This window comes from Scylla paramamosain, unplaced genomic scaffold (assembly GCF_035594125.1).
Source record: "Scylla paramamosain isolate STU-SP2022 unplaced genomic scaffold, ASM3559412v1 Contig2, whole genome shotgun sequence".
Taxonomy (NCBI): Eukaryota; Metazoa; Arthropoda; class Malacostraca; order Decapoda; family Portunidae; genus Scylla; species Scylla paramamosain.
Genome location: NW_026973667.1, coordinates 212,049 through 237,500, shown reverse-complemented (window position 1 = coordinate 237,500; position 25,452 = coordinate 212,049). Strand labels below are relative to the sequence as shown.

Genomic DNA, 25,452 nt, shown 5'->3' with positions numbered 1-25,452 from the left:
GGGAAGAAGGAAAGGGATTAAAAAATTAATTGTGAAGGAAAGATAGATAAGAAATGTGTGATTTTGTAAGATAAATAATAATAATAATAACTAATAATAATAATAATGCCTTTCTATTACTTAGCAAGGAGTGAAAATACTGGTTAACTCTTGCACTAGGGAGGTGGACAGAATAGTGGTGAAAGACTAAGAATACAGATTAACTCTTGCACTAATTGATTGATATTACAAGAAAATCTCTATTTACTGGAATATTACTGATAAATCAACACTGTTTTCACCCACACAGCATGGAGTGAAGGTGCTGGAGCTCCCCGAGGATCCTGACTACTCCTTATTGAAGAAATCTATTGGTGCATCAGTGAATGGGGTTGCCAATGTCGCTAAGTTGCTGGTGACGGCCACAGATGAGGTGAGAGAAAGAGAGAGAGAGAGAGAGAGAGAGAGAGAGAGAGAGAGAGAGAGATTGTACCTCTTTTCTTTCTTTTTTCTTCCTTTTTATATTTGAGAGAGAGAGAGAACATCAATATTTCTTTTCTTTTCTCTCTTTTTCTTCCATTTCATACTTGTGAGAGAGAGAGAGAGAGAGAGAGAGATTAAGAAAAGAATATTATACAAATTAAACCACCACCTGACCTGACCTGACCTCTACGCCCCCACAGGTACGGAAGCTGATCCTTAATGAGTGTGACATGATCCTGGAGTGCAAGGTGTGCCAGAATTTGTTCAGATCGGTCGTTAATTTCTTGGCTCACAAACGCATTTATTGCCAGGAAGAGTTTGCTGATGTTCGGACACTTTTTCATCGCGTAAGTAGTAGTAGTAGTTGTTGTTGTTGTTGTTGTTGTTGTTGTTGTTGTTGTTGTTGTTGTTGTTGTTCAGAGTAATACCAAAAGTAGCATTAGTTTATATATAGATTCCTTACTAACGTCCCTAACACCAACTACCACTACCACAACTACTACAATTACTACCACCATTGCAGGATAACACCCAGGGAATCACGAACCAGTCGGGAACAGTAGTGGTGGAACCCGAGGCACCACCACCATCACCACTACCTCCCCCTGACCTCCAGCCCCGCCCCCTGGCTCCCCCCTCAGCCACCGGGGGGCGCGGAGGGGGTCGGGGAATTGAATCCATCGCCGCCAGGCTGGCCGGGAGGAGGGGAGGTGGCGGGGGGAGTGGAGCAGGGTCAAAAGGGGACTCGACAACCTCTCACCCAACACACACTGGGTCTGCTAAATATTTTGAAAGGTAAGTGGGGTTTGGGGGGTGGGGGTGAAGGGATCTAAGGGGGTTGGACAGGTTCCGGGGGGGCTTGGGGTATTTAGGGAGATATATAAGTTAATAATATGATTACTACTACTACTACTACTACTGTTATTGCTACTACTATTTAAAAACCCTCAAAATTTACTGTTTTTTTCTACTACTACTACTACTACTACTACTACTACTACTACAACAACAACTACCACAATTCCAGGTTACAAGCAGTGAACCAGGACAGATACAAGCTGAGCCAAGACTGTTCTGTGGTGTTGGAGGACATAAGAGGGGTGACAAATGCGAGGTTACAAACATTTGTGCCCCACTCCACCACAACTACCACCACTGTCTCAGCTGCCACCACTGCCTCAGCTACACCACACACACACATGAGTCAGCTGCTGGAGGAGGTGAGAGAGAGAGAGAGAGAGAGAAACCTAACCTAATTTAATCTAACCTAACCTAACCTAACTTAACTTAACCTAACCTGACCTCACTTGCAGGTGTCTCGGAGGGGGTCAGGGGTCAGCGTGGCCCTGGGAGAACGCGGGGAGGTGGTCAAGACAGCGCCAGGCAATGTGGAGGCGATGGAGATGGATAAACCAGTAGTTGACCCCAGTGTGAGGCCGGGTCATGACCTCATATGTCGACTGTGTGAGTGTCTGTCTGTCTGTGTGAAAGAGTTAGAGAGAGAGAGAGAGAGAGAGAGAGAGAGAAATTTTTGTGTATGTGAGAGAGAGAGAGAGAGAGAGAGAGAGAGAGAGAGATTGCATGTGTGTGAGAGCGAGATAGAGAGATACTGTGTGTGTGAGAGAGAGAGAGAGAGATATATTGACAGCCTACCCCCATCTCCACCCTAATCACCACCTTTCAACAGGCAACACCCGCTTTGCAACGCCCAAGACCCTATCTGTACACCAGCGTTCCCATCACGGCCTAAAGAGGTGGATGTACACCTGTCCCATCTGCCAGGCTGCCTTTGTCACCATGTGGGGCGTGATTAAGCACCTGGAGAAATGTTAGTATTTTTGCTTCTACTGCCGCTGATCCTGCTGGGGTCGGGGTGCGGGTGCTAGTGGTGGTGTAGCGAGTGTTGTTGCTTCTGTTGGTGTTGTTTGGAAAGTTGTCGAGAGGGTTGTAGTGAAGTTATAGTGCTTTTTGTCAGGGTCTAAGAAAGTTACGATTTTTCTACAACTGTTATTGCTATTATTGTGTTTAATGTTGTAGTGGAAGTTACTTGGGGTTTCAAGGGTGTTTTTGAGGTTCCAGGGATAGTTTAACAGGCTGTGGTGGAAGTTACTGGGGTTTTCAAGGTTCCAGGGATAGTTTAACAGGGTGTAGTGGAAGTTACTGGGGTTTTCAAGGTTCCAGGGATAGTTTAACAGGCTGTAGTGGAAGTTACTGGGGTTTTCAAGGTTCCAGGGATAGTTTAACAGACTGTAGTGGAAGTTACTGGGGTTTTCAAGGTTCCAGGGATAGTTTAACAGGCTGTAGTGGAAATTACTGGGGTTTTCAAGGTTCCAGGGATAGTTTAACAGGCTGTAGTGGAAGTTACTGGGGTTTTCAAGGTTCCAGGGATAGTTTAACAGACTGTAATGGAAGTTACTGGAGTTTTCAAGGTTCCAGGGATAGTTTAACAGGCTGTAGTGGAAGTTACTAGGGTTTTCAAGGTTCCAGGGATAGTTTAACAGGGTGTAGTGGAAGTTACTGGGGTTTTCAAGGTTCACCCTCACTTCCCAGCTATCTTAAGGCCCCCCACTACTAAGGTTATAAGTAATTTGACCTCTGTTTGCCTTACAGTTCATAAGAAAACGAAACATCAGATCGATCGTTTGAAAAAAGTGATTCGAAAAAACATTACAAAGAAGTCCATTTTTCGAGAAGAGGAGGAGGAGGTGAAGGAGGAGGAGGAGGAGGAGCTGGAGGAAGAGGAGGACGAAGAGGAGGCGGAAGAGGAAGAGGAGAAGCCACCAGACAGGGAGAGGGAGGAGAAGAGGAGGGGTCACAGCCGGCTGGAGGGAAGAGGAAAGGAGAGGCACTTGGAGGAAAGATTGGAGAGAAAAGAAAGGGGAGGAGGAGGAAAAAGTACAAATAAAGTGGTATGTTTGTTTACGTACGTTTGTTTGTTTGTTTGTTTGTTTGTGTTTGGTATACTCCTTATTTATATATTTAAAAATTCTCTCTCTCTCTCTCTCTCTCTCTCTCTCTCTCTCTCTCTCTCTCTCTCTCTCTCTCTCTCTCTCTCTCTCTCTCTCTCTCTCTCTCTCTCTCTCTCTCTCTCTCTCTCGGTCTCGCTCTAATCTCTCGCTCAATTTCAGATGGTTAGCAGCACCACCACCACCACCACTACTACCTCCACCACCACTGCCACCACCACCACCACCACCAGCAGCTCAAGAAAAGTTATCTCAAAATTGGCATCTAAGGTGAGAGAGAGAGAGAGAGAGAGAGAGAGAGAGAGAGAGAGAGGTGGGGGGGGGGATGGATGCAGGAATGGTGTCTGTGGGAGGGAGAGAGAGAGAGAGAGAGAGAGAGAGAGAGAGAGAGAGAGAGCAGGTATGTGTGTGTGTGTGTGTGTGTGTTCACGTGTGTGTGTTAACAATTTCTATGTTTATTTACAGAATTGCATAAATATTTCCATTATTTCATATTTTTTCATTCAATTTGGCGTACACAATTGAGTGTGTGTGTGTGTGTGTGTGTGTGTGTGTGTGTGTGTGTGTGTGTGTGTGTGTGTGTGTGTGTGTGTGTGTGTGTTTGGCGTGTGGAGTTACCTTCAGAAATATATTTTTTATACCTATTTATTTATTTATTTATTTATTTATTTATTTATTCATTCATTCATTCATTCATTTATTTTATTTATTTTGTTATTTATTTATTTATCTATTCTATTTTTATTTATTTATTTTTTTGAGATGGAGAAATATGAAAAAATACTAAAAAATATATATAAAAAAAGAAAAGAAGTAATTTATATAGAGCAGGACAGAAAAAGGTGCTATTGACAATATTGATTAATAAGATATATATATTTATATATATATATATATATAAAAAAAAAAAAGAAATACAATACATTAATTTTTACTGAATATTTTTTGTCTTTTGAAAAATTTTTAAGAGTCTTACAATATATATTTTGTTGTGACCATCTGCTGGTAACTCCCCAAGCCTTGCAGGGAGACACACACGCACGCACACACACACACACACACACACACACACACAGGCAGATAGAAACAAACATACATACATACATAAGAAAAGAGTATAGGTTTCCTTAGTTGTAATTTAACATAATATATATAGTGTGTATACACACACACACACGCACACACACAAACACACACACACACACTCCAAAACACCCCTTAAACACACCACAACCCCCAAAAACACCCAAAACACCCCAAAAACACACAAACACACACAAAAACACCACCAAACACTCTCAAACACCACCCAGGCAGTTTCCAAGCAATTTAAAATCCCCACAATACAAATTTAGCAACATTTCAATGCCAAGCCAGACTACAACACCAATTCCTGACCGATTAAGTTGACCTAAGCACCAATTAGTGAACAAGGCTTGGCATGTAGCTGTGACCTTTTGTGGAGTGCCAGAGGGTGTGGAGTGATCCATTAACCACACGCAAGTCAATCCACACTCTCTCAGATTTGCTGTTCCACACTCCACTCAAGATTTCAAGCTAGAGTCCTAAGCTTTTGAACTAAAGGGTGCCAAGCTTAACCTCCTTATAGTGAATTCGATGCAGTAAACTGGCCTTGGCTAGTTCGTACAGCCAAAAACAAATGTACAAACACATAACAGACACCACAAACACCCCAAGCCTCCCCCAAACACCCCCAGTTGCTCCCGAACACACATAACGTTTGCACAGCCACACACACGAAAAAAACACTGAAAAATTGATGTTTACGTCCACACAAACTTCGTACAACCAAACACAAACGTATAAACGCATAACAAACACCTCTTAGACACCACAAACACCCCCAGGTCTCCCCCAAACACACATGAAGTTTGCACAGCCCCATACACAAAAAAAACGCTGAAAATTGATGTTTACGTTCACAAACACACCTGAAACATCCCCATAAACACTCCCCCAAGCACACATACACACACATACACACCCACACACACCCACACACACCCACCCACCCACCCACACCCCCACCTGGTCTATTGCAGTGATTAGAAGCACCTTTTTCTGTCTTCTCTAGGGCGGTCGAAGGGCAGGTCACCAAATGTGGCAGTGTAATGTGTGTGGCAAGGCCTTTATCTCTCGGCCTGCCAGTCTGGCACACGTGGCAACCCATATTGTGTGTCCATTTGAGCCCCTGGCACTCCCTGTGGCACTACCCGCCCCCAGCACTGGCCCCAGCACTGCTCAAGACATTGGCCCCCATACTGAGGAAGACAAGGAAAGTGGGTTTAGTTGTACTGCTGACACTGCCACTGTTTCCACTGGCCCTGGCACTGCTGTACATGCTCTCTCTGGCCCTGGCACTGCTGCTGTTGATGGTGCCACTGCTCAATGCACAGGGGACAGTGAAAGTGGCACTGTTTTGGAGGCAAAGGGGAGAGAAACTGGTATTACTTTGGGCAACGAGAGCAGTGAAAGTGGCACTGCTTTGGATACTAGGCCTATGGAAAGTGGCTCTGTTTCTGATACTAGGCCTATGGAAAGTGGCACTGTTTTGGATACTAGGCCTATGGAAAGTGGCACTGTTTTGGATACTAGGCCTATGGAAAGTGGCACTGTTTCTGATACTAGGCCTATGGAAAGTGGCACTGTTTTGGATACTAGGCCTACAGAAAGTGGCACTGTTTTAGATACTAGGCTTACGGAAAGTGCTACTGTTTCAGATACAATGCCTGCAGAAAGTGGCTCCCTTTTTGATACTAGGCCTATGGAAAGTGGCACTGTTTCGGATGCTAGGCCTATGGAAAGTGGTACTGTTTCGGATACAATGCCTACAGAAAGTGGCTCTCTTTTGGATATTAGGCCTATGGAAAGTGACACTGATTTGGATACTAGGCCTATGGAAAGTGACACTGTTTTAGATACTAAGCCTATGGAAAGCGACACTGTTCTGGATACTAGGCCTATGGAAAGTGACACTGTTTTAGATACTAGGCCTATGGAAAGCGACACTGTTCTGGATACTAGGCCTATGGAAAGTGGCACCGTTTTGGATACTAGGCCTATGGAAAGCGACACTGCTCTGGATACTAGGCCTATGGAAAGTGGCACTGTTCTGGATACTAGGCCTATGGAAAGTGACACTGTTTTAGATACTAGGCCTATGGAAAGCGACACTGTTCTGGATACTAGGCCTATGGAAAGTGACACTGTTTTAGATACTAGGCCTATGGAAAGTGACACTGTTCTGGATACTAGGCCTATGGAAAGTGGCACCGTTTTGGATACTAGGCCTATGGAAAGCAACACTGTTCTGGATACTAGGCCTATGGAAAGTGACACTGTTTTAGATACTAGGCCTATGGAAAGTGACACAGTTCTGGATACTAGGCCTATGGAAAGTGACACAGTTCTGGATACTAGGCCTATGGAAAGTGACACAGTTCTGGATACTAGGCCTATGGAAAGTGGCACTGTTTTAGATACTAGGTCTATGGAAAGTGGCACTGTTTTGGCCACAGGGGACAGTGAAAGTGGCAGTGTTTTGAACAGTGCCACATTAGAAAGACACTTATTTTGCATTGATATAGTGGCACAAACCAGTGATCTTGGCACCCCACACCAGTCACAGCTCAGCGCCACACAGGAGAGCAGTGCCAGTGCCAGTGCCTCGCAGCATCCCCAGCACAACGCCACGGACTGTTCAAGTGACACAGCACAAACAAACGAACACAGCACTGGTACCTGGAAGTGTGCAGGCCCCAGCGACACACAGCGGCAGGAACACAGCACCTTGCAGCCTCCACAGCACGGTGACACACTAGATGGAGAGTGCAGGCCCCACAGCAGCTACACACAGGAGCAACACAGCACCACACAGCATCAGGGGAAGGAACAGAGCAGCTCACAGCAATACAGCATGTCTCACAGCACCTCGCAGCTTACGGAACAGTGCGGCAGCCCTTCCTGCAGCACTTCACAGCATCACAGCCCCTCACACAGCAGCACAGTGCAAGAAATACTTCATTTTGCACAACACACAGGAAAATATGAAGAAATATTACCTCAATGTAAACAAAACAGCATTTCACCGCAGCAGGAGTGTCCGGAGGGCCAGCACAGCGTCACTGCCACAGCCAGCACAGCGGTGAACAGCAGTGCCACGCATACAGACACAGAACACAAGAATGAGTGTGTTAAAGGCACAGAATATTTTGGCAATGTTAGTGAAGGTGCCAGCGGTGATGTGAGGGAAAGCTGTGACAGGAGTGAGTGTGAGGGATGCGACAGTGACAAGACAGTGCCAAGGGACAGTGCCACTACCTCATGTACAGCTGAGGCACCATTTCCCGGCACTGTCTGTGACTCGCGCCTCGAAAACGTGGATATTTTGAAACCAGTGCTCAAGTATTCAAGACTGCGGCCCGAGGAGCTGGTGCCGGACAGTGCCGCAGTGCCAAACAGTGAAAGTGATGTACGTACCTGTGATACGCCCACACGCACACCCACACATGCACACACACACACACCAACAAAGAAAATAACACACACCATGTCTCCCAAGATCTTCACTCCCCGTTCAAGAGTGCCGCGTGGCAGTGCCGAGACGCCCCCAGCAACCCCGACGGTGCCAATGCCGGACACTGCAGGGATCAACGCCGTCCTGCCGAGCCAGTCAAGCCTCCCGACACTGTCTTCGCCAGTGCCAGCTGCGACAATGCCAGCGACACTCACCCCAGACAAGACAAAAGACCGACTGTCACTTAAGATACTGAAAGACCAATTAGCTTCCCCCACAGAGGCACTCAGGTACTCCACAGTGCCAGAATACACTTTACTGAGCCTCACAGTGCCAGGGAACAGTGCCACGCAGACACTGCTTCACCACACAGTGCCAGAAAGCAGTGGCATGCAAACGGCCACTTGTTATACAGTGCCAAATGCATCACTGCCCTCTGACACTCTCCACAGGGCAGTGCCAGAGGATACAGGCACTTGGCACTGTCCCTTGGCACTGTCTGGCACTGAGGAGGAAGTCCATAAGGCAGCTATGGCGCTAAACCTCTTTGAAGATTGGAACATACAAATAAATTCAGACATCCTGAAAGATGAGGAGGAAGAGGAAGAAGAGGAGGAGGAGGAGGAGGAGGAGGATAGTGTGACAATGGAAGAGGATAAAGAGGAGGAGGAGGAGGAAAGTGGAATGGAGGAGGAGGAGGAGAAGGAGGAAGAAGAGGACAGGGATGAGAATGAGAGAGAAAAGGAAGAGGAGGGGGAGGAGGGAGATGAAACAAGAGAAGAAGAGGAGGAGGAGGAGGAAGAAGAACAGGAAGAAGAGGAGATGGAAGATGAAGAAATAAGGGAGGAAGAAGAGGAAAATGACAAAAATCTTCAGGGGACAAGAGAGGGAGAGAGGGCAAGAGACAATCGGTATCCAGTTGGAAAGGAAGAAAGTCGACAAAGAAATGTAAACAAACTGAACCAGGAGCCGAAAAATATTGACAAAAACACGGATGATTTTTTTGACAGTGGGAAAACAAGATTACTGGAAGATGAACAAGGGGAAATGGCTGCTCAAAATAATGATAAGAGGACGGAAGATGAAGAAATGGAAGTGAAAACAGAGGAAGAGGAAGAAGAGGAGAGGAAAGAGAGAAATAATTTTTTTGATGATGGAAGAACGAAGTTATTAAGAGATAAACAGAAGGAAATAGTGAATAATAATGATGATAAAAGGATGGAAAATGAAGAAATAGAGATGAAAACAGTAAAGGAGGAAGAGGAAACTGTGAAATTCAAGGAAGAGGAGGAGGAGGAGGAGGAAGAATTTGTGATAAATAAAGAAAAACAAAGAATTGAAGAAGAGAAAGAGGTGGAGGAGAACAGAATAGAGGAAATGAAGGAAGAGGAGGAAGAGATGATGAAAGAGGAAAAAGAAATAGAAGAGATAATATTTGAGAAGGAGGAAATGGAGAAGGAAGAAAGAATAAACCAAAGGAATAAGGAAAATCAAGAAGATTATTTATTTCAAGACAAAATGACTATAAGAGACTTAACAAAAGAAGAAGAAGAAGAAAAAAATAATGATAATGAAGAGGAGGAAGAGAAGGAAAGAATAATATTAATGACAATTTGCAATAATGACAAAGAGGAAGAGGAAGAAAAGATTTTGTCAGTGGAAGAAGAAGACATTGTGATAAAAGAAGAAGAAGAGGAGATAGAAATTAAGAAAGAAGAGGAGGAGGAGGAGGAGGAGAAAAGAAGAGAAAAGGAAGAGGAAGAGAGTGGTAATGCATTCCAGAAGAATTTGACGGAAGAGGAAGAGGAGGAGAGGGAGGAAGATAGACAAAAAGAAGAAGGTAATGATGTTTTTCAGACCCAGAACTCGGAAATCTGCCACAAACCAACAGAAAACGGAGGTCAAGGTTTCAAATCATCAGGAAATTTTGAAATGAGAGATTCTGAAAGAGATTTAGAGAGGAATAATGAAAAAACAACAACATCAACATCACACAAGTCAAAAACAACAGCAGAAAACTCAAAAAACTGCCGTAAATTAATAGAAAATGGAGATAAAGGCTTCAGATCATCAGAAAATTATGAAATGAGACAATTTGAAAAAGATTTAGAGTTGCATATTGAAAAAACAATAATTACAAAAGAAAATGCAAAAAATTCCTTTAATTCTATGGAAAATCAAATTGGAAAGAGAGATTTTGAGCAGGATATTGAGAGAGATAACACAAAAGCATCAACAAACAGTGTTACGTCAATGGAAAACCAAATTGAACACACAAGCTTCAAAAAAAACAAAAATACGAAAGATTTGGAACGAAAAAGCTTAGAAAAGAGAGATTTTGAGCAGGATATTGAGAGACAAAACACGAAATCAGCAACAGAATTATCAACAAATAGTGTTACGTCAATAGAAAACCAAATTGAATCCACAAGCTTCCAAAAAAACGAAAAAATGAAAGATTTGGAACGAAATAGCTTAGAAAAGAGAGATTTTGAGCAGGATATTGAGAGACAAAACACGAAATCAGCAACAGAATTATCAACAAACAGTGTTATGTCAATAGAAAACCAAATTGAACCCACAAGCTTCCAAAAAAATGAAAAAATGAAAGATTTGGAACGAAAAAGCTTAGAAAAGGGAGATTTTGAGCAAGATATTGAGAGACAAAACACAAAAACATTAGAAGCATCAAAAAACAGCATTGCATCAACAGAAAACCAAATTGAAACCGCAAACTCCCAGAAAAACAAAAAAACGAAAGATTTAGAGCAAGGAAATGCCAAAACAACACAAAAAACAACAGATTCCAACATTAACACCACCAAAACAACACCAGAAACCAGCGTTACGTCACATCCTTGCAAGACGGAACCCCTGAATACATCAAAAACAGAGCAGAGAACACAGCCGGCATTGCTGAAGGGGATTTGCAGAACAGCGACTCCAGAACAACAGAAGTTTGGACGAATAAAGCGACTGAGAACGTTTCCACCACCAGGAGTGAGAGAACTGTGGAGAACAAAAGCATTGAGAAGAAAACTTGAAGAAGAAAAGAGAATTAGCAGGAGAGAGCAGCTGAGATCTTCACTACGAGAGGAATACAGCGAATTTAACAAAACATGGCTTGAGGATTACAAGGCCCCCTGCAGAACGAAAATGCTCGTTAAACACACAGTTCTTCGGGCCAGGAAGGACGGAACGGTCGTTAGGCTTTGTTACGCGACAGAACGGCAGAACAAGCTGGTGTCGTGTGTGCTGTGTGATGTGGACTGCGTAAATGGGGGTCAACGAGCAGCCTGGGGGTGGTGGAACGATGAACAGCGGGTGAACAAGCGTTGTGATGATAGTGGTGATAAAGATGATATTAATAATTGTTGTTGTGGTAGTTTAACTGTTGATGCTACTACTACTACTAATACTGTTCCTGCTACTATTACTACTACTACTACTACTACTGCTACTACTATAACTACTAGTGTGGAAGAACAATTAAAACTACTGGAATATTTAAGCCAGGGAGCATTACAAGTAGAAACAGAACAAGATGAACGAGAACAACAGTTGAGAACGAATGAACAAAGTATTCTAGACAACAAACTATTGAGAGAAGAACAAGAAGATCAGCGTAAATTGAGTTTAAGTGTTATAGCAAGTGGAGAAGCAGAAGGATGGGAGGAAAAGGGCAGAATTGAAGGAGGAATTACAAATGGAGGTGTTTTAGACGTAAAATCAATGAAAGAAGAAGAAAAAGAAGAGGAAACAGAAGAACAGGAGACAAAAATGACTGTTACAGATAAAAGAACGGAGAACAAAAGAGAAAAGCAAGAATTTAAAGAAGTGACGAGTGTTTTGAAAGAAAATATGGCGCCAAAACAAGACAGGAAGCTTTGTTTTGAATTTGAACCAAAGAAAACGCAAGATTTGATGGCACACTACAGTAATTTGGCTTTCGGTGTTGAAAATTTGTATTCTACGCAAGATGAAGCATATTCCAATTTAGATTACGCATATTCCAGTCTGGATGAGGTGTATTCCAGTCCAGAAGAAGCATATTCCAGTCTAAACAAACATTCCAGCCGAGACAAAACATATTCCTCCTCAGAACTCCTAATTACCAGCCCAAATCATGCATATTCCAGCCCAAAGCAAGCCTATTCCAGCCCAAGCAAGCATTCCAGCCCAAGTAGAGCATATTCCAGCCCAAATAGACCTTATTCCAGTCCAGACAAGGCCTATTCCAGCCCAGAGGAGCCCTATTCATTTCCGGATAGGCTGTATTCTCGGCCACAGCGAGTTTACACATACCAAAATAAAGTAAACTCAATTTCAAGAACCGGTAGACAATTCTTAGCCAAGACTGGAGCTGGAACAGTGGCTAGACCTGACTGGGAGGAAGACCAGACTGCCAGACCATGGAAGAGAGCCAAGCTGGGAGATGTAGAGGGTCAGGAAACTCGGACAATTAACGGGAATGACGTAAACTTTGTCTCCTGTACGAATAGAGTGATGGAAGAGGAAGGGGAGGAAGAGGAGGAGGAGGAGGAAGATGTAGGGAGTTTTAAGTTATTTATTTTTGAAGAAGGTGTGTCTTTTAACGGTTTGTTGGAAGGAGGAAGAGAAAGAGGAGGAGGAGGAGATGAACTGCAAGATGAAGAAGAAAAAGGAGGAGGAGGAGGAAGACAAGAAAGTGGACTTGGAGGAGGAGGAAGAGGAGAAAATATGCTTAAAACAAAGGAAGGAGGTGGTAGAGGAAATAGACTACAAGGAGAGGAAGAGGAGGAAGGAGGAGGAGAAGAAGAGGAAGACATCAGAAGCTTTGAACTGTTTGTTTGTGAAGAAGGGACATCTTTCAAAGGGCTACTGGAGGGAGGAGGTGTATTAGAAGAGGAAGGAGGAGGAAGAGGAAGAAGAAGAAAAAATGAGGAAGAAGAGGAGGGAGGAAATGAACTGGAGGAAGGAAGAGGAGGAGAAAACATGAGGAAAAGATTGAAAAACACTGTAGAGAAACAGATGAACTTAGAAAAACATAGCAGACCACTAAAAAAACAGACAATCAAAGGAGGGAGACCAACAAACAGAATGCAGAATAAAAGAAACACACTTGAAACACAAACAAACGTACTGGAAAGGGAGAAAAACACATTAAAAATAAAAATAAAAACACTGGGGAGAGAGAGAGAGTCAAACAGCTCACTCCAGCCACAACTCGGCTCACCTCAAAACAAAGCAAGCCACAACTACCACAGTGACAGCGACGAACTAGACACCTCCACCAATCACAGGAAGCGTGGCCGGTCCCCGAGGCAGCCGTTGACCAATCACGTGCAAGATAGACTCACTGACCAATCATCGGACTCCGGGTACCCATTAAGTGACCAGTCAGATAAGTCGCCAAATTTTCTTGGGTTTCCACCGCAAGAGGAGTGCCACATTAGAAAACGGAGAATCCCATGTGAGTGGTGGGAGTTCAAGCTGACTGGCACTGAGGTCCAGGGAGGTGAGACAGTGCCAGAGGGTTCAGAAACATGGCACTCGAATGGCGGCACTGAAAAGAAAGTAATCTTACCCAAATTAACGAGAGTGAGCCCAAGGAAGGGGGAGAATGTGACCTCTGGCACTCATTTGGCACCACTACCTTCTCCTGTTAGTGCCAACATGACCTCTGGCACTCATTTGTCACCACTACCTTCTCCTGTTAGTGCCAACATGACCTCTGGCACTCATTTGTCACCACTACCTTCTCCTGTTAGTGCCAACATGACCTCTGGCACTCATTTGTCACCACTACCTTCTCCTGTTAGTGCCAACATGACCTCTGGCACTCATTTGTCACCACTACCTTCTCCTGTTAGAGCCAACATGACCTCTGGCACTCATTTGTCACCACTACCTTCTCCTGTTAGTGCCAACATGACTCCTGGCACTGAATTGGCACCACTACCCTCTCCTGTGAATGCCAACATGACCTCTGGCACTCATTTGTCACCACTACCTTCTCCTGTTAGTGCCAACATGACCTCTGGCACTCATTTGTCACCACTACCTTCTCCTGTTAGTGCCAACATGACCTCTGGCACTCATTTGTCACCACTACCTTCTCCTGTTAGTGCCAACATGACCTCTGGCACTCATTTGTCACCACTACCTTCTCCTGTTAGTGCCAACATGACCTCTGGCACTCATTTGTCACCACTACCTTCTCCTGTTAGTGCCAACATGACCTCTGGCACTCATTTGTCACCACTACCTTCTCCTGTTAGTGCCAACATGACCTCTGGCACTCATTTGTCACCACTACCTTCTCCTGTGAATGCCAACATGACTCCTGGCACTGAATCGGCACCACTACCTTCTTCTGTTAGTGCCAACATGACTCCTGGCACTGAATCGGCACCACTACCCTCTCCTGTTAGTGCCAACATGACCTCTGGCACTCATTTGGCACCACTACCTTCTCCTGTTAGTGCCAACATGACCTCTGGGACTCATTTGGCACCACTACCTTCTCCTGTGAATGCCAACATGACTCCTGGCACTGAATCGGCACCACTACCTTCTTCTGTTAGTGCCAACATGACCTCTGGCACTCATTTGGCACCACTACCTTCTCCTGTGAATGCCAACATGACTCCTGGCACTGAATCGGCACCACTACCTTCTCCTGTTAGTGCCAACATGACTCCTGGCACTGAATTGGCACCACTACCTTCTCCTGTGAATGCCAACATGACTCCTGGCACTGAATCGGCACCACTACCTTCTCCTGTTAGTGCCATCATGACTCCTGGCACTGAATCGGCACCACTACCTTCTCCTGTTAGTGCCAACATGACTCCTGGCACTGAATTGGCACCACTACCTTCTCCTGTTAGTGCCAACATGACCCCTGGTTCTCCTTTGGCACAGCTACCACATAATGACATGACCCCAGCCACTGATTTGACACCCTTTCTTTCATCAGTGCCTCTCACCACCCCCCTGGCACCCCTGCTGTCTACAGTGCCACCACCCCCAGTGCCCAATATTATGTGGGTACCAGTGCCAGTGTCCTATATAGACAGGCAAGGCAGTCTGGCACCCTCTCTTACGGCACTTAATGGGAGTCTTGTATCTCATTCTTCTTTAGTTCCTCCTCCTCCTCCTCCTCCTCCTCTTCCTTCTCCATATTCTCATGTTCTCTCTTCCTTCACCTCCTCTTTCTCTCCTCCTCCTCCTCCTCCTCCTCCTCCTCCTCCATGTAGTCAAGTTATGCCTACTTCCTCCTCCTGTGTCTCTTCTTCTCCATCTTCCTCTCCTCCTCTTCCTTATACAGAATCATGTGACCAGGCCTTCTCTTCCTCTTTGTTCTCTCCTTCCTCTTCCTCTTACAGTTCTTCCTCCTCATCATCCTCATCCTCAAGTTCTTCCAGTTCCTCCTCCTCTTCCTCCTGTCCTCCTCTTCTCCGTCACCTTCCTAAACTGACCCCACTCAGAAAAATCCACAAAACCACAAAAGTTGGACAGTGCCAAGCTTCCTGCAGTGCCAAAACAGAGTGCCATGTCCCACAGTCACTACCATTTGGGCATAGTGCCAGCGGATACAGTGCCGTGTCCTCGAATGGCCCAAAAGAGTGCCATCCAGTGCCAGCTATTTACAGTATCCCAGAGAAGGACGTAACAGATTTAGCCGTCATAAATTTGGAGTGCCAGACAGTGCCATGGGACAGTGCCAGTGCCACAAGTGTCCAAGAGGAGGCAGCAGGGGATGGTGTAGGCCAGGTGGTGTACCAGATGCCCTGTGGTGTGGTGACTGGGGAGAGTGGTGATGTCCTAGGAGAGACAGGTGTGAGTGTGGTGATGCGTCAAGGTACAAGTGCCACTTCAGGGACAGAAGACCGTGCCACAGATCCACAGGCACTCCAAACTAGCCATGAGAGAGGGAGTGGGACAGATTTAGTGATGGATGTCCCAAGTGAATGGTGTATCCCAGGAAGTGATGGGATCAAAATAATGTTACACCACAACACCATCAAGAAGGAGGAGGATTGTTCTGACCATGAGAGGTGTTGCAGTGTCCAGTCATCACCACTGGTATCACCACCGCCACGGGATAGTGCATCGCCATTGCTCTTCTACCTGCACTCACCATCACTGCCATCACCACAGCAACAGTCACCACCGCCAAGTGTGAATCCTCAGGTGTTGCTGGAAAAGGCCTCGTCACCACTTGTCTCGAAAGTGACATTTTTGCCGGACTCATCACCAGTGCCAAGCTCAACACCAGATCTTTTAGACTCATCATCAGATTCTTTTGACTCACCACCACTGGCAGGATCATCACCAGTTGCAAGGGAGCCTGCAGACTCATCACCAAACAGCCCTGCGTCACCACTACTGGAGATAGAACCCTTGTCACCACTGCCATCACTACACCCTCTATCTCCTCTACCTTTCATATCACCACCACGAATCCCCTCACCTCTCCTGCTGACATCACCATCACCCCTGTCACCATCGTCATTCTCCGAGTCGCCTACACCATCACCGTCGCCACCACCACCATCGTCACCACCACCACCGTCGCCACCACCACCACCGTCACCACTACCACCACCGTCACCACCACCACCACCATCACTATCACAGTCAGTCACCAAGAAATTGAGAAATGTAAGAATATTTGCCAGTAAGAATGCGAATGTGTATTCACGTGTGTCAGTTGCGCACACGCACACACAGATGCACACACACACAGCTGCACAGCCTAGTACACCCACGACAGTTGTGAACAGTGAAAGAAACAGCTGCATCTCAGGAACACAGCTTTGGGACTCCAGAAAGGTGCCACAGACAGCTGCACTGGAAAGCAGCAGCAGCAGCAGCAGCAGGTGTCCACAGTCAGCTGCACAGGAAAGCATTAGTAGCAGCAGCACCAACAGCAGCAGCAGGTGTCCACAGTCAGCTGTACAGGAAAACATTAGTAGCAGCAGCAGGTGTCCACAGTCAGCTGCACAGGAAAGCATTAGTAGCAGCAGCACCAACAGCAACAGCAGCAGCAGGTGTCCACAGTCAGCTGCACAGGAAAGCATTAGTAGCAGCAGCACCAACAGCAACAGCAGCAGCAGGTGTCCACAGTCAGCTGCACAGGAAAGCATTAGCAGCAGCAGCAGCAGCAGGTGTCCACAGTCAGCTGTACAGGAAAACATTACCAGCAGCAGCAGGTGTTCAGAGTCAGCTGCACAGGAAAGCAGCAGCAGCAGCAGCAGCAGGTGTCCACAGGCAGCAGCACACACACGCTCTAGATACAACCTGAGGGACTTCTGCCCACTGTCTTGCCGGCTGGAGGACACCATCCTGTACGCTGCCAGCTGGACCGGCAGGATGAATGGACACCGCATAGTGCCACACACCCGCTGGCCAGGCACACCGGCACACACCAAGCACAGCGCCCCACCATCAGCTGCACACACCCAAGGCAGCTTGGCATTCCCGATGGTGCCAGGCCAGGCTGGCACCACACAGGATGCTGCCACACAGCCCAGCACCACCCAGGGTGCCACACAGCCTGGCACCACCCAGGGTGCTGCCACACAACCCAGCACTACACAGGGTGCCACACAGGCCAGCACCAACCAGGGTGCTGCCACACAGCCTGGCACCACCCAGGGTGCTGCCACACAGCCCAGCACCACCCAGGGTGCCACACAGGCCAGCACCACCCAGGGTGCCACACAAGCCAGCACCACCCAGGGTGCCACACAGGCCAACACCACTCGGGATGCTGCCACACAGACCGGCACCACCCAGGGTGCTGCCACACAGACCGGCACCACCCAGGGTGCTGCCACACAGGCTGGCACCATCCAGGGTGCCATACAAGCTGGCACCACCCAGGGTGCCACACAGGCCAGCACCACCCAGGATGCTGCCACACAGGCCAGCAACACCCAAGGCAGCACCAGACAGGGCGGCACCACCCAGGATGGCACCAGACAGGGCGGCACCACCCAGGGGGACACCAGCCAGGGTGCCACCACCCAGGGCACCACACAGGCCAGCAGCAGCCAGGGTGCTGCCACACAAGCCAGCACCAGCCAGGATAGCACCAGGCAGGCCGGCACCACCTGGGGGTGCACCAGCAAGGGGGCCACACAGGCCTGCACTGGGCAGGGGAAGACAACACAGCACATGGTGAAGGTGCAGACAATGAAGGTGCCATTGTTGGGTGCCGGGAGGAGGAAGCAGTGTGCCACAGTTGCCCTGGCACGAGTGGGGGGCATGAGGAAGGGAGACACAGTGGCAGGAGAGGCAGCAGCAGTGGGGGATTTCGAGGGGCAGGGGGGGAAGGTGCTGGTGTACTGCTGTCCCCCAGCTGTGGAGGAGGCTTTGGGCAAGGACGGGCCGGCCAACCTGAGGGTGGTGCGCTGCTGCTTCACCCGCTACAGCAACGGCACTCTCACCTCCACACTCAGCCCCTTCATCTGCACCACCACCCTCTGCAGCACCACTGGCAACATGGTGAACCGGGTGTGGGTCGGCACGGGCCAGAAGCTGCTCACCCTGTCGTGGCCCGATGGCCCCGAGGCGGCGCCGGCCGGTAGCGGCGCCAACCCCAGCTGTGTCGTCATGGTGTTTATGGCACACACTGCTGCTGCCGCCCACACCAAGCACAACCTACGCCTGGCAGTTGAGCTGCTGCGGAACCTGGTGCCGGTGCGCGGTGCCACGCCTCTCATGGGGGGCCGGCGGATCATCAGCGTGGGCATGAGGGGCACCACTGTGCGGTTCATGCACGTCACCACCAACACCACCACCGGCACCCTCCATGACCCGACCCTCACCAACATGGTGCTGCTGCCTGCCACCCTGCCCCCACCCCACACCACCACCTCGCAGGGCCACACCCCGCCAGACACTCTGCCAGGCACAGGCCCACACCACACCACTGCCATGCAGGGCCACACCCCACCAGGCACTCTGCCAGGCACAGGGCCATACCACACCACTGCCATGCAGGGCCACACCTCACCAGGCACTCTGCCAGGCACAGGGCCACCACACCACACCACTGTCATTGAAGACCACACCATGCCAGGCACTCTGCCAGGCACAGGGCCACCACACCACACCACTGTCATTGAAGACCACACCATGCCAGGCACTCTGCCAGGCACAGGGCCACCACACCACACCACTGTCATTGAAGTCCACACCATGCCAGGCACTCTGCCAGGCACAGGGCCACCACACCACACCATGCCAGGAACACTGCCAGGCACAGGGCCACCACACCACACCACTGTCATTGAAGTCCACACCATGCCAGGCACTCTGCCAGACACAGGGCCACCACACCACACCATGCCAGGCACTCTGCCAGGCACAGGGCCACCACACCACACCATGCCAGGCACTCTGCCAGACACAGGGCCACCACACCACACCATGCCAGGCACTCTGCCAGGCACAGGGCCACCACACCACACCACTGTCATTGAAGACCACACCATGCCAGGCACTCTACCAGACACAGGGCCACCACACCACACCATGCCAGGCACTCTGCCAGACACAGGGCCACCACACCACACCATGCCAGGCACTCTGCCAGGCACAGGGCCACCACACCACACCATGCCAGGCACTCTGCCAGGCACAGGGCCACACCACGTTGCTGCCATGCAGGGCCACACCACGCCAGGCTCAGTACTGAGAGGGGAGCACAACAGGTGAGAGCCAGGCAGGTCACAGCAGACTGGCAGCTGCAGAGGTCATAGCAGACAGGCAGCTGCACAGGTCACAGTTCACCACAACAGCACAGCAAGTTTTGCTGAAGAAGAACATGAGTTAGGGGTCACTGCAAATATTACCTTATTCAACATAGGAAGAAAAGTGACACTAGACACACACACACACACACACACACACACACACAAACATGCGCGTGTACAGTGCTAACTTATCTACACTACACTAGTACTTGTTAACTGCCTAGACTATAAGTGAGAGCGAGTGAGAGAGCGAGGCAAGGAAAAAAAAAAAAGTGAAAAAAAATAGAAACGTTAAATAATTTGGTGCTGTGAGGTACGATAGTTTGCAGTCGTTGCCGTATGAGTGTGTCTTTATTAGCATATGCAACTTTGTATATTGACAAACAGACAAACAGAGAGAAAGAGAAAGAGAGAAGATTTAGCCTACTGTTTATGTATGTATGACAATTTGTATTATTATGATTTTTTATTGTTGTGTATATTTTTTTGACAGTTGACGTGAAGGATACAATGCAATGTCTCGGAATAATTACGGCATTTTCTTCGTTCTCTCGACATTTGCTCAGTAAAATGACACGGTTTTGTAAGGCAATTTCATTTTTATCTCGTTACAAAATCTCCATTGTAACTTTTAAATATGACTTTTTTCTTTTCTTTTTCTTTTTTTTTTTACAATAAAACAATTGCTTATGTAAAGCATTCATTGGATATCTTTTTGATCCTTTTCTGTGTGTGTGTGTGTGTGTGTGTGTGTGTATGAGAGAGAGAGAGAGAGTTTGTGTGTGTGTGTGTGTGAGAGAGAGAGAGATGTGTGTGTGTGTGTGCACCTATTTGTACACATGAGATAAGTTTGCGCACATGCATCTTAACCTATCATGTACGTTTAAAATAATATTAAAAAAAAAATTGTGTGACCTGTTAACTTAGTCACATACACACAGACATTCTTCACCCATGTATGCATAAGATGTTTATGCACACACACACAAACAAACAAATATTTACACAGCTAAACCTTTTTCCCCTAAACAAACAAACAAACAAACAAAAGCAACATTTACCAACACCAAAACCACCCCAAACAAACAAACAAAACCCCCAAAAAACAAACAAAACAAAAAGATAAAAGAAAAATAAAAAAAAAACATTTATTTCAGCGTGAGGAGGAGAGGCAGCGAAACAGCAACAACAACAACAACAGTCCCACCACCACAGCCACAGCACCCGAACACCGCTGTGGCAAGTGTGAGCGCCGTTTTATGACCCCGCAAGCCTTGATATCCCATGAGAAATTCTGTTCACTGCAGCAAATGAAACCTCGATCTGTTATCCTGCCCAAATCTCCCCTGAACCCTCGTCTTCGATCGGAGCTACCAGAAAAAAGAATTGCAATACAGATACGTAAGGATTACAAGAAGTCCAGTGGGTGTAGCCCTGCCTCTCCTGGCCCTGATGGCAGTCCAGGCTCCAGGGAAGTGCCAGAAAGTGCCAGTAAGGTGGAGAGTTTCATGGGGCAGCTGTGCAACCTAGCCAACCTGACATGTGTCCCTTGTGGTCGCCGATATCAGACCATTACCACCCTGAAACGTCACATCTCTGCTCACTTTAACTGGACGCGTTACGCCTGCTGCCGCTGCCAGTTCCGCTCCTACAACAGGTACGAGCTGACGCGACACGCCGTCAGCCAGCACGACGTGACGGAGGCAGAGGCAGTGGAGCTGATGGTGGAAGATGTGGCATTTGGCCCTCTCAGATATTTCCTGACATCTGATGACAAGACAGATGTGGAGGATGATAGTGCTATGCCCACGCCCCAGGGGACACCACAGGGGACACCTCAGGCTACACCACAGGCTACACCACAGGCTACACCACAGGCTACACCACAGGGGACGCCACAGGGCACGCCACAGGGAATGCCACAGCCACCACAAGCCAGTAAGGACATAAATGGCACAGCAACAGAAGAAGAACAAAATGATAATGCCATTTTAGTGCCAAACACCACACCACACACCACACCACACCACACCACAGCAAACACCAGTAAGGACTTAAACAGCACAGCACCTCAGATAGAACAAGACACAAGTGAAAGAGGAAAGCCTAATGAATGTGGCTGGAGCTCAGAAACTGTGGGTGTTGTTGTGACGAATGTGGCGAAATTAGAGAACGGGACCCCGCCACAGTCACCGCAGCCAATGAACGGACTTCTCAAGACCGAAGGGAGTCCGTGTGAGACCAAAGAAGACCCTGAGACTAAAATTGAGACCGCAGAATTAGAGGAAGGTCACAAAATCGGCAAAAAGGACGAGATAATTTTATCTATCCCTCCCTCGGATCACGCCGTCACACCCCTAGCCTGTGACGCCCTGGGGAGTGACGCCACAGGTCCCAACGGCATCCAGGGGCAGTGCCAGGGCCAGGGTGCCATCCAGGACAGTGCCAAAGGTCCAGAGAGGAGTAAGAGTGCCAGAAAGAGAGCTGTGAAAAAACGTAAATTTTATGACATGAGAGAGGAGGAGATCACTCATGGAAACTGCAATGGAACACATGAGGAATTGACCTGCGCACCACAGACACCACAGAAGGTCAACCACACCTCTGCCGCATCCGCCCAGCTGCATTCGCCACAGCCACGCCAAAAGGAGACTTCAGAAAATAGTAAAATTGAGACTTTTGTAGATGAGGTGAAAAATTGTAGTAGTAGTAGTAGTAGTAGTGGTGGTGATAATGGTAGTAGTAGTAGTAGTAGTGGTAGTTGTGGTGGTGTACAGAATAATGTGGTTGAGAGCAAAGGGGTAAGTTGAATATGTGTGTATGTGCGTGCGTGCGTGTGTGTGTGTGAGTGTATGTGTGTGTGTGTGTGACCTCTTCCAACCTCACACTGAAAAAGGTTAAGAAGAAGTTAGGTTTTTAAAGTGATAATCTCCTCTTTTATTATTAATAGTTGTTTAATAAGTACCTTTTTTTTAAGCTATAATCTTCTATTTATTTTCTTTGGTTATAATCTTTTACTCAATTGAAAGACAATATCCCATTTTTTGTCATGGTGTTTATTGACCCTTGGCAAGTTACGTACGTACAGACTGAATGAGAAAATTTACGGTTAGCTTTTTGTATTGTTGTATGAAAGTGTTGGTTGTATTTTTTAAGCCTTTCAAGTCCTCAGTGAACAAAATAATTACTCTATATATTTTTTATACACTCATAAAGTATTTCTTAAAAGATTTTGACATCTGTATATTTTTTTTTTTTTACGTATGGAAAATTTTTGTGTGGAAACTGAAAGGGTTTAAAGTTTTTTATCTATCTAAATTGTTGACAGAAATAAAGATCACTTTTTTTTCATTCATAATTATAAAAAAAAAAAGATTATTAGTGTTTTTAGATTCAAGATTTCGAGACAAAGGAGAATTTTTCAGAATTTTGAGAGAAACCAAAAAAAAAAATGAACTCAGGATATCAATAAGAAAAAGATAAATAAATAAATAAATAGCAGTTATTTATTTATTTATTTATTTTATTTATTTATTTATTTATTTATTTATTCACTTTTAACAAGGAAAAAAGAAACAGGAAAAATCTTCATATGTTTTATTTTGTTTTTATTTTTTTTATTATTTATCTAGTTATTTTTATTAACCTGAGAGAATGCTCCTAATTTCCATTAATATACCTTGGTGATATGTATGTATGTATGTATGTATGTATGTGTGTATGTGTGTGTGTGTGTGTGTTTAAATGTATAAGTTTTTTTTTTCATTATGTATGCATGTATATATATTTTTTGACACATACATACATACATACATACATACATCTACATAGAAGTAATTAATAGTACAATATGAATACTTTGTACATTTATATACATGTTGTGTGCATATACTGAACTGTAGATACAGACAGACAGACAGACAGACAGACATACACATTACCATACTCAGTGTTTGTGTATATTATTATTATTATTATTATTATTATTATTATTATTATTATTATTATTATGACTTGTTAATAAAAGGTAATAATATTTTTTTTATTATTTATTTATTTTAATGTAATCATCATCATCATCATCATCATGGAGGTTCGAGGGAAGGCTTAAAGGGGAAGAGCCAAGGTGCTGAAGGAAGAAGGAGAGAGGGAGAGGAAAGTTGAGAGTATCTGTCGCTCTTTACTTAAGCTCTCATTTGTCAAGACACACACATTTACATACACACAGTGGAGATGAGGGTAAGTGGGCGAGCAGGCGTTTCTTGTCACCCCAGCAGCGGCGGCGTGGGCGGCTGGGTGGTCGGGCAGGGGCTGGGGTGGCAGACGTGGCCGCAGGCGTGATGCAGCGTCACACAGCAGGAGGCGGTGAAGGAGGGCGAAGGACGTGTTGTTTGGCAGTGCTGGCAGGGGTTTATGGGTCATGTCAGTGCAGGGCAAGCCGAGGAGGTCGCGGATGCCTGAGGCGGTAGTGGAAGGTGTCGGGATGAACAGACTAGTCTCTGGGTAGGGGAGGCGTCCCCTGTCGCAGCGGCGTGCCAGGTGGAAGAGGCTGATGGAAGGGTGTCTGCTATCGTGTTGCTGGCGGGGCAGGGTGCGCGAGGCGGCTCCTATCCTTGGCAGGGTTTGGGAGAGGCTGGGCAGGATAGCTGTGGGTGGCAGGGGAAAACGGGAGGCTGCTGGCGGCGGGATCAGGGATGCTCGGGCACGGAGGTCGGGCACGGAGGACGGAAAGGTCAGGTTGCCCATCACGTGGAGCATTTCGAGGCCGAGGGCTGATGGCAAGAGGAAAACATTATATCTTGAGGCGTGTGAAGCGGTGACCAGTGGCTTGAATTGGAGGGGAAGTCAGGGAGGCGGTGTGGTGAACCCTGGGCGCGGCGAGTCTCGTGGATACCCGAGCCAGGGGACTGCTTCCGCGGCGCGTGCTGGCCAGGACTGACGCTGAAGTAGTGAGACCTTCCAAGACATATTAGGACCTTAGCTGGAGGAAGAGGCGTAGGGCGTGGGGAGGCGTGCCATATTTACGCTTAGGTAGGAAGCTCATGGCTTGACAGGGCGCGGGCAGGGGCTACGTGACACCCGCAGCGAGTCACACTGGTCTACCTGGGAGCGTTGATTAAAGGCGCTGTTCTAAGTGGCTTCCAAATTTTTTATACGTTTTTGAGAGGAGCAAGGCAGGGAGCGCTGTGTTCAAGGAGGGAGGACAGCAGGAACAGATAAATCCCCAAGCTAGTTGTGGCGTAAATGACTGAAATCTTGCTGGCTGCGCGCTCCTGCAGGTGGACAGCGTGAGGTGACAGGGTGGGTGGAAAAAAATTTTTATAAGGGTTCTGGTGACGGTAGATGAGATAAAACTGACGGGTTGTGACAGTAGGTTTAAAAAAAAAAAATATTTAAGACAGGGTGAGTGAAAAATACAAGGGATTTGATGACTTTGTAAGTGAAAAATTGTTATATATGGCAGGGTGGTAATATATATGGCAGGGTGTGATACGGTGGGAGAAAAAAGGTTAATAAAAATTATGATAATTAAGAGTTTTGATGACAGGGGGTAAAAAAAAAAATAATAATAATGAGTTATGACAGTGAGTAAAAAGTGATGGTAGGTATGATAGGGTGAGTGAAAAAGATTAGTTATAAGGGTTTTGGTGACAGGGTGTATAAAAAAGTTGACATTATGACAGGGTGGGTAAAAAACAGTGACAGGTATTATAGGGTAGGTTAAAAATACAAGCGT

The 25,452-nt window shown here is 46.8% G+C and overlaps 1 protein-coding gene across 7 annotated transcripts in view; it reads left to right on the top strand.

The window, feature by feature from the left end:
• The window catches only part of LOC135096059 (uncharacterized), a 24,237-nt gene extending 3,823 nt beyond the window's left edge, over positions 1-20,414 (top strand). For 2 of the 7 annotated variants that reach the window (XM_063997283.1, XM_063997282.1), the window contains exons 5-13: positions 290-412; positions 663-809; positions 986-1,257; positions 1,490-1,682; positions 1,776-1,926; positions 2,150-2,290; positions 3,073-3,371; positions 3,591-3,698; positions 5,524-20,414. In XM_063997283.1, coding sequence (XP_063853353.1) covers positions 290-412; positions 663-809; positions 986-1,257; positions 1,490-1,682; positions 1,776-1,926; positions 2,150-2,290; positions 3,073-3,371; positions 3,591-3,698; positions 5,524-19,677 — 15,588 coding nt within the window. In that variant the 3' untranslated portion in view covers positions 19,678-20,414. The remainder of the gene's footprint in view (positions 1-289; positions 413-662; positions 810-985; positions 1,258-1,489; positions 1,683-1,775; positions 1,927-2,149; positions 2,291-3,072; positions 3,372-3,590; positions 3,699-5,523) is intronic. The other 5 variants (XM_063997287.1, XM_063997288.1, XM_063997285.1 and 2 more) reach the window with 5 other exon arrangements.
• The last annotated feature ends 5,038 nt before the right edge of the window (positions 20,415-25,452 follow it).